The following is a 15940-nucleotide window of genomic DNA, read 5'->3' as shown; positions in this document are numbered from 1 at the left end:
CTTCCTATTTCATTCATTCTAGCCAAGGAGAGATGACAGAAGCAATTAAATACTTGAAAAAATTTGTGAAAATTGCAAGAAAAAATTTTCAAAGCCTAGATTTGGTGAGAGCAAGTACAATGCTTGGGGACATCTACAATGAAAAAGTGAGTCTATGTGTTTCTTGTTTATAGAGAAATTTGCAGTGTTTAGGGAGAAATTTCCCATTTTAAAAGTCTCTTCTCATGTCATCCTTGTCTTCCCACAATATATTATGCAGAATGGCCCTGGACTGCAGGGTGTAGTTAATGTCCATGGCAAGGACTAGTAGGAGAAATGCCTCCTCCTCCTTCTCCTTTTCCAATACCTTAGGGCCATGCGGGGACAGTCCTTATGAGCTGCTAACCCTGATTCATATATTCACATCCAGTGAGGATTCTAAGTGACACTGGATTTGAGGAGCAATTAAAATATTTAATTCAAAGGAAATTGATTATAACTGTTGGCTATTATCTGCTTCCACTGACATTCATCTCTCTCGCTCCAAATTGTTTATTAATCCAGCTGTGGCGCCCTGCTAGTTTCCTTAGAAGAAGAAACGACAATCCTAAAAATAATTCTGCAGAAAATTTAGAGTGGAATTTTAGCAACAGATTGATTACATGAAAGAGAAAACAGGAAGAAGAACAAAAAGTCCAAAATAAAATTATCCAATTCAAGAAGCTGTTATTAGTAGAATGTACTGGTCACAATGGACTTTTGTCGTATTTTCTCCTGATTTTATCTTTTTATTACTGATTCTCCTTTAGAAATGGTGTGAAAGAGCCTTGTTTCTGTAGTTATAATTGCCGTTTTGATCATGAATAAGATCCATCATTTTTAGGGTAATTATGTTCTCAAATTATGTTTATACACTTTCTGTTAATCTCTTTGAGAGTCTGTGTATGGAGTGAATAAAATCACTAATTCCAAAACCACACTGCTTGAGTTAAAAACCCAGCTCTTTCACTTGTAAGATCTGTGACTTTGGGCCAGTTACTTAAATTTCTAGGTGCCTCAGTTTTCTCACCTCATAAAGTTATTGTGCATACTAAGTTAACGTATGTGCTTTACAGCTGGAGAAGTACTATCTTTTTATTTATTTATTTATTATTTATTTATTTATTTTTATTATCATTATACTTTAAGTTTTAGGGTACATGTGCACAATGTGCAGGTTAGTTACATATGTATACATGTGCCATGGTGGTGTGCTGCACCCATTAACTCGTCATTTAGCATTAGATATCTCTCCTAATGCTCTCCCTCCCCCCTCCCCAACCCCACAACACTCCCCAGAGTGTGATGTTCCCCTTCCTGTGTCCATGTGTTCTCATTGTTCAATTCCCATCTATGAGTGAGAACATGTGGTGTTTGGTTTTTTGTCCTTGTGATAGTTTACTGAGAATGATGATTTCCAATTTCATCCATGTCCATACAAAGGACATGAACTCTTCATTTTTTATGGCTGCGTAGTATTCCATGGTGTATATGTGCCACATTTTCTTAATCCAGTCTATCATTGTTGGACATTTGGGTTGGTTCCAAGTCTTTGCTATTGTGAATAGTGCTGCAATAAACATACGTGTGCATGTGTCTTTACAGCAGCATGATTTATATTCCTTTGGGTATATACCCAGTAATGAGATGGCTGGGTCAAATGGTATTTCTAGTTCTAGATCCCTGAGGAATTGCCACACTGACTTCCACAATGATTGAACTAGTTTACAGTCCCACCAACAGTGTAAAAGTGTTCCTAATTTTCCACATCTTCTCCAGCACCTGTTGTTTCCTGACTTTTTAATGATCATCATTCTAACTGGTGTGAGATGGTATCTCATAGTGGTTTTGATTTGCATTTCTCTGATGGCCAGTGATGATGAGCATTTTTTCATGTGTCTTTTGGCTGCATAAATGTCTTCTTTTGAGAACTGTCTGTTCATATCCTTTGCCCACTTTTTGATGGGGTTATTTGTTTTTTTCTTGTAAATTTATTTGAGTTCATTGTAGATTCTGGATATTAGCCCTTTGTCAGATGAGTAGGTTGTGAAAATTTTCTCCCATTTTGTAGGTTGCCTGTTCACTGTGATGGTAGTTTCTTTTTCTGTGCAGAAGTTCTTTAGTTTAATTAGATCCCATTTGTCAATTTTGGCTTTTGTTGCCATTGCTTTTGGTGTTTTAGACATGAAGTCCTTGCCCATGCCTATGTCCTGAATGGTAATGCCTAGGTTTTCTTCTAGGGTTTTTATGGTTTTAGGTCTAACGTTTAAGTCTTTAATCCATCTTGAATTAATTTTTGTATAAGGTGTAAGGAAGGGATCCAGTTTCAGCTTTCTACATATGGCTAGCCAGTTTTCCCAGCATCATGTATTAAATAGGGAATCCTTTCCCCATTGCTTGTTTTTCTCAGTTTTGTCAAAGATCAGATACTTGTAGATACACGGCGTTATTTCTGGAGGCTCTGTTCTGTTCCATTGATCTATATCTCTGTTTTGGTACCAGTACCATGCTGTTTTGGTTACTGTAGCCTTGTAGTATAGTTTGAAGTCAGGTAGCATGATGCCTCCAGCTTTGTTCTTTTGGCTTAGGATTGACTTGGTGATGCGGGCTCTTTTTTGGTTCCATATGAACTTTAAAGTAGTTTTTTCCAATTCTGTGAAGAAAGTCATTGGTAGCTTGATGGGGATGGCATTGAATCTATAAATTACCTTGGGCAGTATGGCCATTTTCACAATATTGATTCTTCCTATCCATGAGCATGGAATGTTCTTCCATTTGTTTGTATCCTCTTTTATTTCATTGAGCAGTGGTTTGTAATTCTCCTTGAAGAGGTCCTTCACATCCCTTGTAAATTGGATTCCTAAGTATTTTATTCTCTTTGAAGCAATTGTGAATGGGAGTTCATTCATGATTTGGCTCTCTGTTTGTCTGTTATTCGTGTATAAGAATGCTTGTGATTTTTGCACATTGATTTTGTATCCTGAGACTTTGCTGAAGTTGCTTATCAGCTTAAGGAGATTTTGGGCTGAGACAATGGGGTTTTCTAGGTATACAATCATGTCGTCTGCGAACAGAGACAATTTGACTTCCTCTTTTCCTAATTGAATACCCTTTATTTCCTTCTCCTGCCTAACTGCCCTGGCCAGAACTTCCAACACTATGTTGAATAGGAGTGGTGAGAGACGGCATCCCTGTCTTGAGGTACTATCTTTATAAACTTCTGTTATTCTCTACACCCTTAGTGGTATCAAACAATTCCCCTTTGCCAGACCCTCAGATAATTCTGGGTGGCAATGGTATTCAAACCCATTCTCCTAACCACTACAGTATTCCATTGTTTGCCATAAAATTGACTTTATTTCAGAAGGATTTAGGATTTTTTTTAAGGAAATCGAGTTTGAAATTAATTTGAATGAGTGAAACTAATATTTCTTTAGTTCCTGATATGGAGTAAGTGCTTTCAAACAAGGTGTCTCATTTCCTTTTTGTCTTACATCCCCTCTCTTGCTCCCCTGGGCTCATTTGCCCCCCCTCTCTCCTATTACTTGAAATCTAAAAAGCCCCCTTTTCTTCTGGCCCTTCTTCTCCCCACCTCCCTTACCCATCTTGCTCCCTCCTGTCCTGCATCCTTCCTTCTCGTCCCTCCTCCTTGCTCTCTGACCCCCGGGTCATCCTCTCCCTCTCCCCCATCTCCACCACGTTGTTTCCCCTCTTTTTTCGAGTCCTCCCCTGCCTGTTGCTCTAGCTGTGCTCAGGTTTTGCATGTCGTGTGCTTCCTCTGCTACCCTCTGGTTCCCTGCCCGTTTCTTTGCCTTTATTGACTCCTCTCTCCTTGATTTTGTATTTGCTTTTGCTTACTTTTTAGGATACAGTGGTGAAAACAGACAAGACCTAAACCCTTGTGAGGCTCACAGTCTAATGAGGGAGCATCTCCTATAGCATAGAAGAAAAGATATAGTATATGAATATATGCAGTATGATATGGTGTATGAATCAACTTGTATATTTGAAGGCATATATATTTGAAGATAGTGCAAATACCCAGAATCCTCCAAATTTTCTATTAGAATAGGGATGAACTGATGAAATTTAACTTCTGGAAGTTGACACAGCTTTTGGATATTATTTCTTATACCTTAACTTCAGACACTAAACTCTTCTCCAAGAATCAAAAATCGGAGAATTAAATACACATTGCTGAGATATAAACTCTTGGCAAAAACATTAAGAAAATGCAAGTATAAAAATATTGCCCCTCAGAAAAGTTTATTTTCCTTGTGCTTTCTGTTATTAGGAAAATATTGGTTAGCAATGTTCATGTTGTACAGAAGGGCTGGGTTTGGGTGTTGTTTGGAGGTAGGCTAAAAAGTTGTGTTTTTTGCCCTTCTGTTTTGAGGAACAATCCTTTTAAAAGCTCAGATCTCTCCCCTCAATTCCAAATGCATACCCCACCACCTACTTGATGTCTTCACTTAGATGTCTTCAACTATAATGTACTAAAAACTGAACTTATTGTTTTTTTCTCTAAATTTTTTCTTCTAACAACTTAAATCTCAACCGCTTTAGAATATTATTTAGGCATTTTCCAGGCAATCTTCTCTTTTTAATCTATGAGCTCCTCTTATCTGCCCCATCCAGGCCCATGGCTTTTAAATACTATCCATATGACAGTGACTTCCACATTTGTATCTCCAATCCTGATTTCTCCTGGGACTCCAAACTTTGTAAAGGCAATTGCTTCTTTAGCACCTCCACCCAGATTTCTAACATATTTCAAATGGAACCCACTGCTTTCTACTCTTCTCCACCTTAATAAATAGTAACATTATCCATCCACCCAGTCACTTAAGGCAAAAATCTGAAAATCCTTCAATTCTCCTCTCCCTCGGCTCCATATTCAATCCAAAAGCAAACTCTGACCTTTATGTTACCAAATATATATCTCAAATCCACCCTTTTCCCTCTATCTCTGCAACTGTCACATCAGTTTATGACACTACATTGTCTCACCTAGACACTGCAGTAAGCCCTAAACTCAGCTTCCTGCATGCACTCTCTTCCCTCCCACCCCCGCATAAGCAGAAAGAGGCCAAAGTAATTATTTTAAAATGTAAAATGCGATTTCTCTGCTTAAAATGCTTCCATTACTTGTCATTCTTCTGAGAACATAAATATAAATCCCTACCCTGTCCTAAAATATGAGATAGCCCCACCCCTATCTCTGACCTCATTGCTTCCTACTCCTTTTTATCCACTCCACCATAGCGAATTGACATTCTTGGAGTTCTTTAAGCATGTTAAGCTAGTTCCTGCCTTAGAACATTTGCCTTGGCTGGAATGCTCTACATGAAATGCTCTGAACTTCACATTGCTGGCTTCTTGTCACTCAGATCTCTGTTCAATGTCACCTCTTCAGTGGGGCCTTCCCCTTAGCAACGAAAGAGTGGCCATCAGGTCGCCCCCCTCCCTTTTTTTTTTTTTTTTTTTTTTTTTGAGATGGAGTCTTGCTCTATTGCCAGGCTGGAGTGCAGTGGCACAATTTCGGCTCGCTGCAACCTCCGCCTCCCGAGTTCAAGCAATTCTCCTGCCTCAGCCTCCTGAGTAGCTGGGACTACAGGCATGCACCACCATGCCCAGCTAATTTTTGTATTTTTAGTAGATACAGGGCTTCACCATGATGGCCATGATGGTCTTGATCTCTTGACCTCATGATCCGCCCACTTCGGCCTCCCAAAGGGCTGGTATTACAGGCATGAGCCACCTTGCCCGCCCCCCCACCACCCCTCCAACTTTTTTTTAAAATAGAAGCAGCGTTTTGTCATGTTGCTCAGGCTGGTCTTGAACTCCCGGACTCAAAGGATTCTCCTGCTTCAGCCTTCCAAAGTGCTGTGGATTATAGGCATGAGCTGCCCCACCTGGGTCACTCTTTAAAATTACTGTATTTGAATTATCCATGTAGCATTTATCTCATAGTTTTCTTGTTCATGTTATTTTCTTATTATTGTTGTTTAATTTGGCCAAAATGTAAGTTTAATGGGAGCAGAAACTATATCTGCCTCGTTTATTATTCTAGTGTCTAGAAAAAAACCTGGCACAGAATAGGTGATCAAAAACATGTCAGTTCCTTGGACCAATAAATAAATTTGTAACCAGTTTCATACCACTTAAGAGTAGTATTCTCTCACTTGTGAAAGTTCAGACTTCTATTTCATTTTGTCATTGTTGTTGTTGTTTTGAGACAGAGTTTCACTCTTGTTGCCCAAACTGGAGTGCAGTGGTGTGGTGTCAGCTTACTGCAACCTCTGCCTCCCGGGTTCAAGTGATTCTCCTGCCTCAGCCTCCCAAGTAGATTGGATTACAGGCACATGCCACCCCACCTAGCTAATTTTTGTATTTTTCATAGAGACGGGGTTTCACCATGTTGGCCAGGTTCGTCTCGAACTCCTGCCCTCAAGTGATCCTCCCTCCTTGGCCTCCCAAAGTGCTGGCTACCTACAGGCATGAACCACCATGCCCAGCCTCTATTTCATTTTTGTATAATATTTTAGCATTTTGAAAACTTGTCCTGAATCTTTAAAAGCAAACCCAATATTTTCTGGCTTCATATTACTCCTGCAAGGTATTGTAATTGTATTCTTAACAATTTTCAAGAAATAAAAATATTATAAGACCAAAATTATAATAATTGGAAAAATATTGGAGTTACCTTTTCTGTAAATTATTATAGTAATTATAATTAGAATTAGCACATCTTAAAAATATCCTGTATCCTAGTTATTTACCTTTTACTATGTAATCATAGAAAATGGACCACTCATCCTACCCTCCGGGTCTTTTGATGGACTGTTAATTGAAAATATATAATTAGTGTAAAGTGGTCAAATGAGAATGTTTTAGAGGAAATAACTAGGTTTATAAGATTTCTCATTCCTTAATAAAATTAGACTAATGACATAGTTAAAAAGAATGGTGGTTCCAACACTAAAATTATAGGGAAAATGGGTAGGAAATGATTTATCCTTAGTACTGAGAAAATGCTCATTTATTTTGAGCTTGCTCATTGAATAGAGTGACATTTTAGACACTAAAAATCAAAATAATGCAAGAAAATTCTATGTTATAATGTAATAATATGAGCGTTGTTCCAAGGTCTATGATGTCATCAAGATCCTGTCCTGGAATTGTCCCCTGAATGCTTATCAGGAATATTAATAACATTAAATGAAGTTGTTCTCTTCCCGTAAGATTCATTTAGGAAGTGCATATTGTCAAACTCATATTTGAGATTGCCAAGACTAATTACTAGAATCTTCTGAATTTTATAATAGAATAGGGATTATCTGATAATAGAAATAAACTGTAGAAAGTTGTATTTAACCTTTGGAGAAGAGATTTAGACAGTAAACTCTAAGAATTAAACATCCACAAGTACAATATACATTAGCAAAATCTCATTCTAAAATGGTACGTATACAAATGTTTGCATCTTAAAATAATTAATTTTTTATTTCTTTAGTAGCGTTTTAAACTAGAGAAACTAGAAAAACTGGTAGGTTTATATCTATTTAATGTCAGTTATGTGCATCTACAGATGGAATACTAAGTACAATTTGAGGGAATAATAATTAGCTAATTATAAAGCTCCCATTTTAAGAGTAAAAAGGCACTTAAATAAGATCTAATCAAAATTTTAGGCATATCACTACTTACACTTAACAGTAACCTCAAAAACTTGAGTGGAAACTCCATTTACTGCTCCTTCTGCATGGCCTGGCATTTGGCCTGGCTCAGCGTGGTTGCCAAATGAATGAATGAGTTAATTTTAACTTAATAACATATAAAAATAACTTTGGAAATTCATATATATGTCCACTTATTTGTGGTCTCTAATTTTCCTAATTAAGACTCTCACCTAAAACAATAAATAATTGAAATCTCAGAAATATAATTAGAATATCAATTAGATATTTATACTTTTGTTTCTAAAAAATGGTTATGTTTGGCCTAATTATATATTTTCATGTATTTTGTCCTATGTCTTTTATATCTACCAGGAAAATCTATAATTTTAGTGACATTTATTTTCATCATCTTCAGTATTTGTATGTTTCTCAATTATAGTTTACTTCATTGGCATACAAATACCTTTGATACAGTTTTATTTTTTCTAATTAACTTTTTTCTCATATAAATTTTATGTTTTATGCCTTGAAGAAAGAGAAAGAATCGTTCACCTCAACAAACAAAAGTTATTTTTGATGTAATATGGAGAGACTCTGTTTCAATTAACAAAGTTGGTTGGAATGAATCATTTGAATAAACAGTTCTCCTAAACTGTCTGTGTGGGCATATAACATAGTGTTATATGTGCTCTTCCTGTTTCTAACAAAATGATCACAGAAGTTCTATTTCTGCTCCTCCTCACCTTGCCAGAAATTTCTTTATTCAGTCAGTTTGACCGATCTTGGAGCTTCATGATTATACAGAGGTATGCAGAGTTGAAGATGTGTTTTACCTCTACTTGCTGTAATGCTATAAAGCTGTTCCTGTGTTATTTTTATGTTCATTTCCTTCATAAAATATTAGAAACTGACAACAACTCATACGGCAAAACTTTCTCCCATATAAGGGTTTCTGTTCAAAAGAGTGTACATGCATGTTTTTGTTTTTTGTGTGTTTGGTGGGGTGAGGAGGAGAGAGATGAGTGGAAGGGAGGAGATGGTGGAGCCTAAAGGGTTAGAAGTCAGTGAAGAAAGGAAATTTTGTCTCCTAGAGCCTTTACAAATGTAGATCAATCCTAGATAATGTCCTCCTCTTAGAAAGAGATTTTCATGAGGATTTTTAGAAGATTTGGGGGTGGCAGAAGATGCTCTTTTCTCTGAGGCTCAATATGATTATCTGTAAAATAAGAATAATATTTTCCTTATAGGGTGACGTGTGAAAGTTAATGACATAATATATACGAAGTATTTAGCATTGGCCCCCATGCTTCATAAGAGCCGTGTAAACAGTATTTATTTGTGGAGGATAGCTTTTAATAGAGGTGACACTGACTAACAAACAACAACAACAACAAAACCCTGAATTTTTGCAGCTTGAGCTGTTGCAAAGGACTTCTTGAAGAGATATTTAAATGATCATTTGATTGGTGCTAGTGACATCACCATCACATTTTTCAGAAATTTTGAATACTTCAATATTCTCAGTTAAGAAGAATGGCATATGAACATGGGAAAATAAGAGCAGTAAACGAATTAGAGGATAGATACATTTATTTTCACCATCCATTAACTAAATGACTTGGCTGAAATGACCTTTTGCTGTGACTGAAAACAAAACATAGTAATCCCAGCACTTTGGGAAGCCGAGGCGGGTGGATCACTTGAGGTCAGGAGTTTGAAACCAGCCTGACCAACATGATAAAACCCCGTCTCTACCAAACATAAAAAATTAACTGGGCGTGGTGGCATATGCCTGTAATCCCAGCTACTCGGGAGGCTGAGGCAGGAGAATCGCTTGAACCTGGGAGGCAGAGGTTGCGTGAGCTGAAATCATGCCACTGCACTCCAACCTGGGCGACAGAGCGAGACTCCACCTCAAAAAAAAAAAAAAAAAAAAAAAAGAAGGTATGTAAAAAATATTTCATTAGCTAAATCCAACTCTACAAATAGTAAAATTCTATCCAAATCAATGTGAATTGGTTCACTCATTCCCAAATTTCTTTTTACTACCATGTATTAGGTTGAACCATATGAAACTGCCAATATTTGACCACTTTTTATTGATAAGAACATAAGACTTTTTTTATATATACTTTAAGTTCTGGGATAAATGTGCAGAACATACAGGTTTGTTACATAGGTATACACGTGCCATGGTGGTTTGCTGCACCCATCAACCTGTCATCTATATTAGGTATTTCTTCTAATGCTATCCCTCCCCTAGTCCCCCAGTCCCCAACAGGTATGTGATGTTCCCTTCCCTGTGTCCATGTCTTCTCGTTGTTCAACTCCCACTTATGAGTGAGAACATGTGGTGTTTGTTTTTTCTGTTCCTGTGTTTGCTGAGAATGATAGTGTCTAGCTTCATCCATGTCCATAAAAAGGACATGAAGTCATCCTTTTTTATAGCTGCATAGTATTCCATGGTGTATATGTCCCACATTTTCTTTATCCAGTCTATCATTGATGGGCATTTAGGTTGGTTCCAAGTCTTTGCTATTGTGAACAATACTGCAATAAACATATGTGTCTATGTGTCTTTATGGTAGAATGATTTATAATCCTTGGGGAATATACCCAGTAATGGGATTGCTGGGTCAAATGGTATATCTGGTTCTAGATCCTTGAGAAATCGCCACCCTGTCTTCTGCAATGGTTGGACTAATTTACACGCCCACCAATGGATAAAAACGTTTCTATTTCTCCACATTCTCTCCAGCATCTGTTGTTTCCTGAGTTTTTAATGATCACCATTCTAACTGGCATGAGATGGTATCTCATTGTGGTTTTGATTTGCATTTCTCTAATGGCCAGTAATAATGAGCTTTTTTTCCATATGTTTGGTGGCTGCATAAATGTCTTCTTATAAGAAGTGTCTGTTCATATCCTTTGCCCACTTTTTGATGGAGTTGGTTTTTTTTTTCTTGTAAATTTGTTGAAGTTCTTTGTAGATTCTAGATTTTAGCCCTTTGTCGATTCTGGATTTTAGCCCTTTGTCAGTTGGCTAGATTGCAAAAATTTTCTCCCATTCTGTAGGTTGCCTGTTCACTCTGATGATAGTTTATTTTACTGTGCAGAAGCTCTTTAGTTTAATTAGATCCCATTTGTCAATTTTGGCTTTTGTTGCCATTGCTTTTTGTGCTTTAGTCATGAAGTCTTTGCCCATGCCTATGTCCTGAATGGTATTGCCTAGGTTTTCTTCTAGGGTTTTTATGGTTTTAGGTCTTATGTTTAAGTCTTTAATCCATCTTGAGTTAATTTTTGTATAAGGTGTAAGGAAGGGACGTAGTTTCAGTTTTTTGCATATGGCTAGCCAGTTTTCCCAGCACCATTTATTAAATAGGGAATCCTTTCCCCATTGCTTGTTTTTGTCAGGTTTGTCAAAGATCAGCTGGTTGTAGATGTGTGGCATTATTTCTGAAGACTCTGTTCTGTTCCATTGATCTATATATCTGTTTTGGTACCAGTACCATGCTGTTTTGGTTACTGTAGCCTTGTAGTATAGTTTGAAGTCAGGTAGCGTGATGCCTCCAGCTTTGTTCTTTTTGCTTAGGATTGTCTTGGCTATACAGGCTCTTTTTTTAGTTCCATATGAAATTTAAAGTAATTTTTTCTAAATCTGTGAAGAAAGTCAATGGTAGCTTCATGGGGATAGCATTGAATCTATAAATTACATTGGGCAGTATGGCTATTTTCACGATACTGATTCTTCCTATCCATGAGCATGGAATGTTTTTCCATTTGTTTGTGTTCTCTCTTATTTCCTTGAGCAGTGGTTTGCAGTTCTCCTTGAAGAGGTCCTTCACATCCCTGTAAGTTGTGTTTCTAGGTATTTTATTCTCTTTGTAGCAATTGTGAATGGGAGTTCACTCATGATTTGGCTCTCTGTCTGTTATTGGTGTATAGGAATGCTTGTGAGTTTTGCACATTGATTTTGTATCCTGAGACTTTGCTGAAGTTGCTTCTCAGCTTAAGGAGATTTTGGGCTGAGATGATGGGGTTTTCTAAATATATAATCATGTCATCTGCAAACAGAGACAATTTGACTTCCTCTCTTCCTATTCAAATACTCTTTATTTATTCCTCTTGCCTGATTGCCCTGGCCAGAACTTCCAATACTATGTTGAATAGGAGTGGTGAGAGAGGACATCCTTCTCTTGTGCCGGTTTTCAAAGGGAATGCTTCCAGCTTGTGCCCATTAAGTATGATATTGGCTGTGGTTTGTCATAAATAGCTCTTATTATTTTGAGGTACATTCCATCAATATCTAGTTTATCAAGAGTTTTTAGCATGAAGGCGTGTTTAATTTTATCGAAGGCCTTTTCTGCATCTATTGTGATAATCATGTGGTTTTTGTCATTGGTTCTGTTTATGTGAGAGATTACGTTTATTGATTCGCGTATGTTGAACCAGCTTTGCATCCCAGGAATGAAGCCAATTTGGTCATGATGAATAAGCTTTTTAATGTGATGCTGGATTTGGTTTGCCCGTATTTTATTGAGGATTTTTGCATCAATGTTCATCAGGGATATTGGCCTGAAATTTTCTTTTTTTGTTGTGTCTCTACCAGGTTTTGTTATCAGGATGATGCTGGCCTCATAAGATAAATTAGGGAGAAGTCCCTCTTTTTCTATTGTTTGTAATAGTTTCAGAAGGAATGGTACCAGCTCCTCTTTGTACCTCTGATAGAATTTGGCTGTGGATCTGTCTGGTCCTGGGCTTTTTTTGGTTGGTGGGCTATTAATTACTGCCTCAATTTCAGAACTTCTTATTGGTCTATTCAGGGATTTGACTTCTTCCTGGTATAGTCTTGGGAGGGTATATGTGTCCAGGAATTTATCCATTTCTTCTGTATTTTCTAGTTATTTGCGTAGAGGTATTTATAGTATTCTCTGATGGTAGTTTGTATTTCTGTGGGATAAGTAGTGATATCCCCTTTATCATTTTTTGTTGCATCTATTTGATTCTTCTCTCTTTTCTTCTTGATTATTCTGGCTAGCATTCTATCTGTTTTGTTAATCTTTTCAAAAAACCAGCTCCTGGATTCATTGATTTTTTTGAAGGGTTTTTTGTGTCTCTGTCTCCTTCAGTTCTTCTCTGATCTTAGTTATTTCTTGCCTTCTGCTAGCTTTTGAATTTATTTGCTCTTGCTTCTCTAGTTCTTTTAATTGTGATGTTAGGGCGTCGATTTTAGATGTTTCCTGCTTTTTCAATGTGGGCATTTAGTGCTATAAATTTCTCTCTAAACACTGCTTTAGCTGTGTCCCAGAGATTCTGGTACATTGTGTCTTTGTTCTCATTGGTTTCAAAGAACTTATTTATTTCTGCCTTAATTTTGTTATTTACCCAGTAGTCACTCAAGAGCATGTTGTTCAGTTTCCATGTAGTTGTGCAGTTTTGAGTGAGTTTCTTAATCCTGAGTTCTAATTTGATTGCACTGTGGTCTGAGACACTGTTTGTTATGATTTCTATTCTTTTGTATTTGCTAGGGAGTGTTTTACTTCCAATTATGTGGTCAATTTTAGAATAAGTGCGATGTGGTGCTGAGAAGAATGTATATTGTGTTGATTTGGGGTGGAGAGTCCTGTAGATGTCTATTAGGTCTGCTTGGTCCACAGCTGAGTTCAAGTCCTGAATATCTTTGTTAATTTTCTGTCTCATTGATCTGTCTAATATTGACAGTGGAGTGTTAAATTCTCCTACTATTATTATGTGGGAGTCTAAGTCTCTTTGTAGGTCTCTAAGAACTTGCCTTATTCATCTGGGTGCTCCTGTATGGGGTGCATATGTATTTAGGCTAGTTAGCTCTTCTTGCTTCATTGATCCCTTTACCATTATGTAGTGCCCTTCTTTGTCTTTTTTTTTTCCTTGTTGGTTTAAAGTCTGTTTTATCAGAGACTAGGATTGCAACGTCTGCTTTTATTTTGCTTTTCATTTACCTGGTAAATATTCCTTCATCCCTTTATTTTAAGTCTATATGTGCCTTTGCACATGAGATGGGTTTCCTGAATAAAGCACACCGATGGGTCTTCAGTCTTTATCAAATTTGCCAGTCTGTGTTTATTAATTGGGGCATTTAGCCCGTTTACATTTAAGGTTAATATTGTCATGTGTGAATTTGATCCTGTCATTACGATGCTAGCTGGTTATTTTGCCCATCAGTCGATGCAGTTTCTTCATAGTGTTGATGGTCTTTACAATTCGATGTTTTTGCAGTAGCTGGTACCGGTTTTTCCTTTCCATATTTAGTGCTTCCTTCAGGAGCTCTTGTAGGGCAGGCCTGGTGGTGACAAAATCTCTCAGCATTTGCTTGTCTGTAAAGGATTTTATTTCTCCTTAGCTTATGAAGCTTAGTTTGGCTGGATATGAAATTCTGAGTTGAAAATTCTTTTCCTTAAGAGTGTTGAATATTGGCCCCCACTCTCTTCTGGCTTGTAGGGTTTCTCCCAAGAGATCCGCTGTTAGTCTGATGGGCTTCCCTTTTTGGGTAACCCGACCTTTCTCTCTGGCTGCCCTTAACATTGTTTCCTTCATTTTAACCTCGGTGAATCTGACGATTATGTGTCTCAGAGTTGCTCTTCTCGAGGAGTTTTGTGGTGTTCTCTGTATTTCCTGAATTTGAATGTTGGCCTGTCTTGCTAGGTTGGCGAAGTGCTCCTATATAGTATCCTGAAGGGTGTTTTCTAACTTGGGTCCATTCTGCCCGTCACTTTCAGGTACACCAATCAAATGTAGATTTGGTCCTTTCACATAGTCCCATATTTCTTGGAGGCTTTATTTATTCCTTTTCTTCTTTTTTCTCTGATCTTGTCTTCACACTTTATTTTATTAAGTTGATCTTCAATCCCTGATATCCTTTCTTCCACTTGATCGATTCAGCTATTGATACTTTTGTATGCTTCATGAAGTTCTTGTGCTGTGTTTTTCAGTTGCATCAGGTCATTTATGTTCTTTTCTAAACTGGTTATTTTAGATAGGAATTCATCTAACCTTTTGTCAAGGTTCTTAGCTTCCTTGAATTGGGTTAGAACATGGTCCTCTAGCTCGGAGGAGTTTTTTATTACCCACCTTCTGAAACCTACTTCTGTCAATTCGTCAAACTCATTTTCCATCCAGTTTTGTTCCCTTTTTGGCGAGGAGTTATGATCCTTTGGAGGAGAAGAGGTATTCTGGTTTTTGGAATTTTTAGCCTTTTTGTGCGGTTTTTTTCTCATCTTTGTGGATTTATCTACCTTTGGTCTTTGATGTTGGTGATCTTCGGATGGCATTTCTGGGTGCACATCCTTTTTGTTGATGTTGATGCTATTCCTTTATGTTTGTTAGTTTTCCTTCTAACAGTCAGGCCCCTCTCCTGCAGGTCTGCTGGAGTTTGCTGGAGGTGCGCTTCAGACCCTGTTTGCCTGGGTGTCACCAGCAGGGCTGCAGAACAGCAAAGATTGCTGCCTGTTCCTTCCTCTGGAAGCTTCGTCCCAGAGGGGCACCCTCCAGATGCCAGCTAGAGCTCTCCTGTATGAGGTGTCTGTCTACCCCTGCTGGGAGATGTCTCTCAGTCAGGAGGCATGGGGGTCAGGGACCCACTTGAGGAGGCAGTCTGTCCCTTAGAAGAGCTTGAGCACTGTGCTGGCAGATCCACTGCTCTCTTCAGGGCCGGCAGGCAGGAAAATTTAAGTCTGCTGAAGCTGCGCCCACAGCCTCCCTTCCCCAAGGTGCTGTGTCCCAGGGAGATGGGAGTTTTATCTATAAGCCCCTGACTGGGGCTGCTGCCTTTCTTTCAGAGATGCCCTGCCCAGAGAGGCGTAATCTAGAGAGGCAGTCTGGCTACAGGGTCTTTGGGGAGCTGTGGTGTGCTCCACCCAGTTGGAACTTCCCAGAGGCTTTCTTTACACTGTGAGGGGAAAACTGCCTACTCAAGCCTCCATAATGGTGGGCCCCCCTCCCCCCACCAACTTCGAGCATCCCAGGTTGACTTCAGACTGCTGTGCTGGCAGTGAGAATTTCAAACCAGTGGATCTTAGTTTGCTTGGCTCCCTGCAGGTGGGATTCGCTGAGCTAGATCACTTGGCTCCCTGGCTTCAGCCTCATTTCCAGGGGAGTGAATGGTTCTGTCTTGCTTGCATTCCAGGCAACACTGGGGTGTGAAAAAAAAACCTCCTGCAGCTAGCTCAGTGTCTACCCAAACGGCCTCCCTGTTTTGTGCTCAA

At 38.4% G+C, this 15940-nt stretch overlaps 1 protein-coding gene across 4 annotated transcripts in view; it reads left to right on the top strand.

Annotated features, from left to right (window-relative positions):
• TTC29 (tetratricopeptide repeat domain 29) overlaps positions 1-15940 on the top strand; it is a 243729-nt gene that overhangs the window by 122735 nt on the left and 105054 nt on the right. For all 4 annotated transcript variants that reach the window (XM_055111882.1, XM_003815851.3, XM_034959219.2 and 1 more), the window contains one exon: positions 23-146. In XM_055111882.1, the coding sequence (XP_054967857.1) occupies positions 23-146 (124 nt within the window). The remainder of the gene's footprint in view (positions 1-22; positions 147-15940) is intronic.

The sequence above is a fragment of the Pan paniscus genome, chromosome 3 (genome assembly GCF_029289425.2).
Source record: "Pan paniscus chromosome 3, NHGRI_mPanPan1-v2.0_pri, whole genome shotgun sequence".
Taxonomy (NCBI): domain Eukaryota; kingdom Metazoa; phylum Chordata; class Mammalia; order Primates; family Hominidae; genus Pan; species Pan paniscus.
This window is presented reverse-complemented; position numbering and strand designations above follow the sequence as displayed.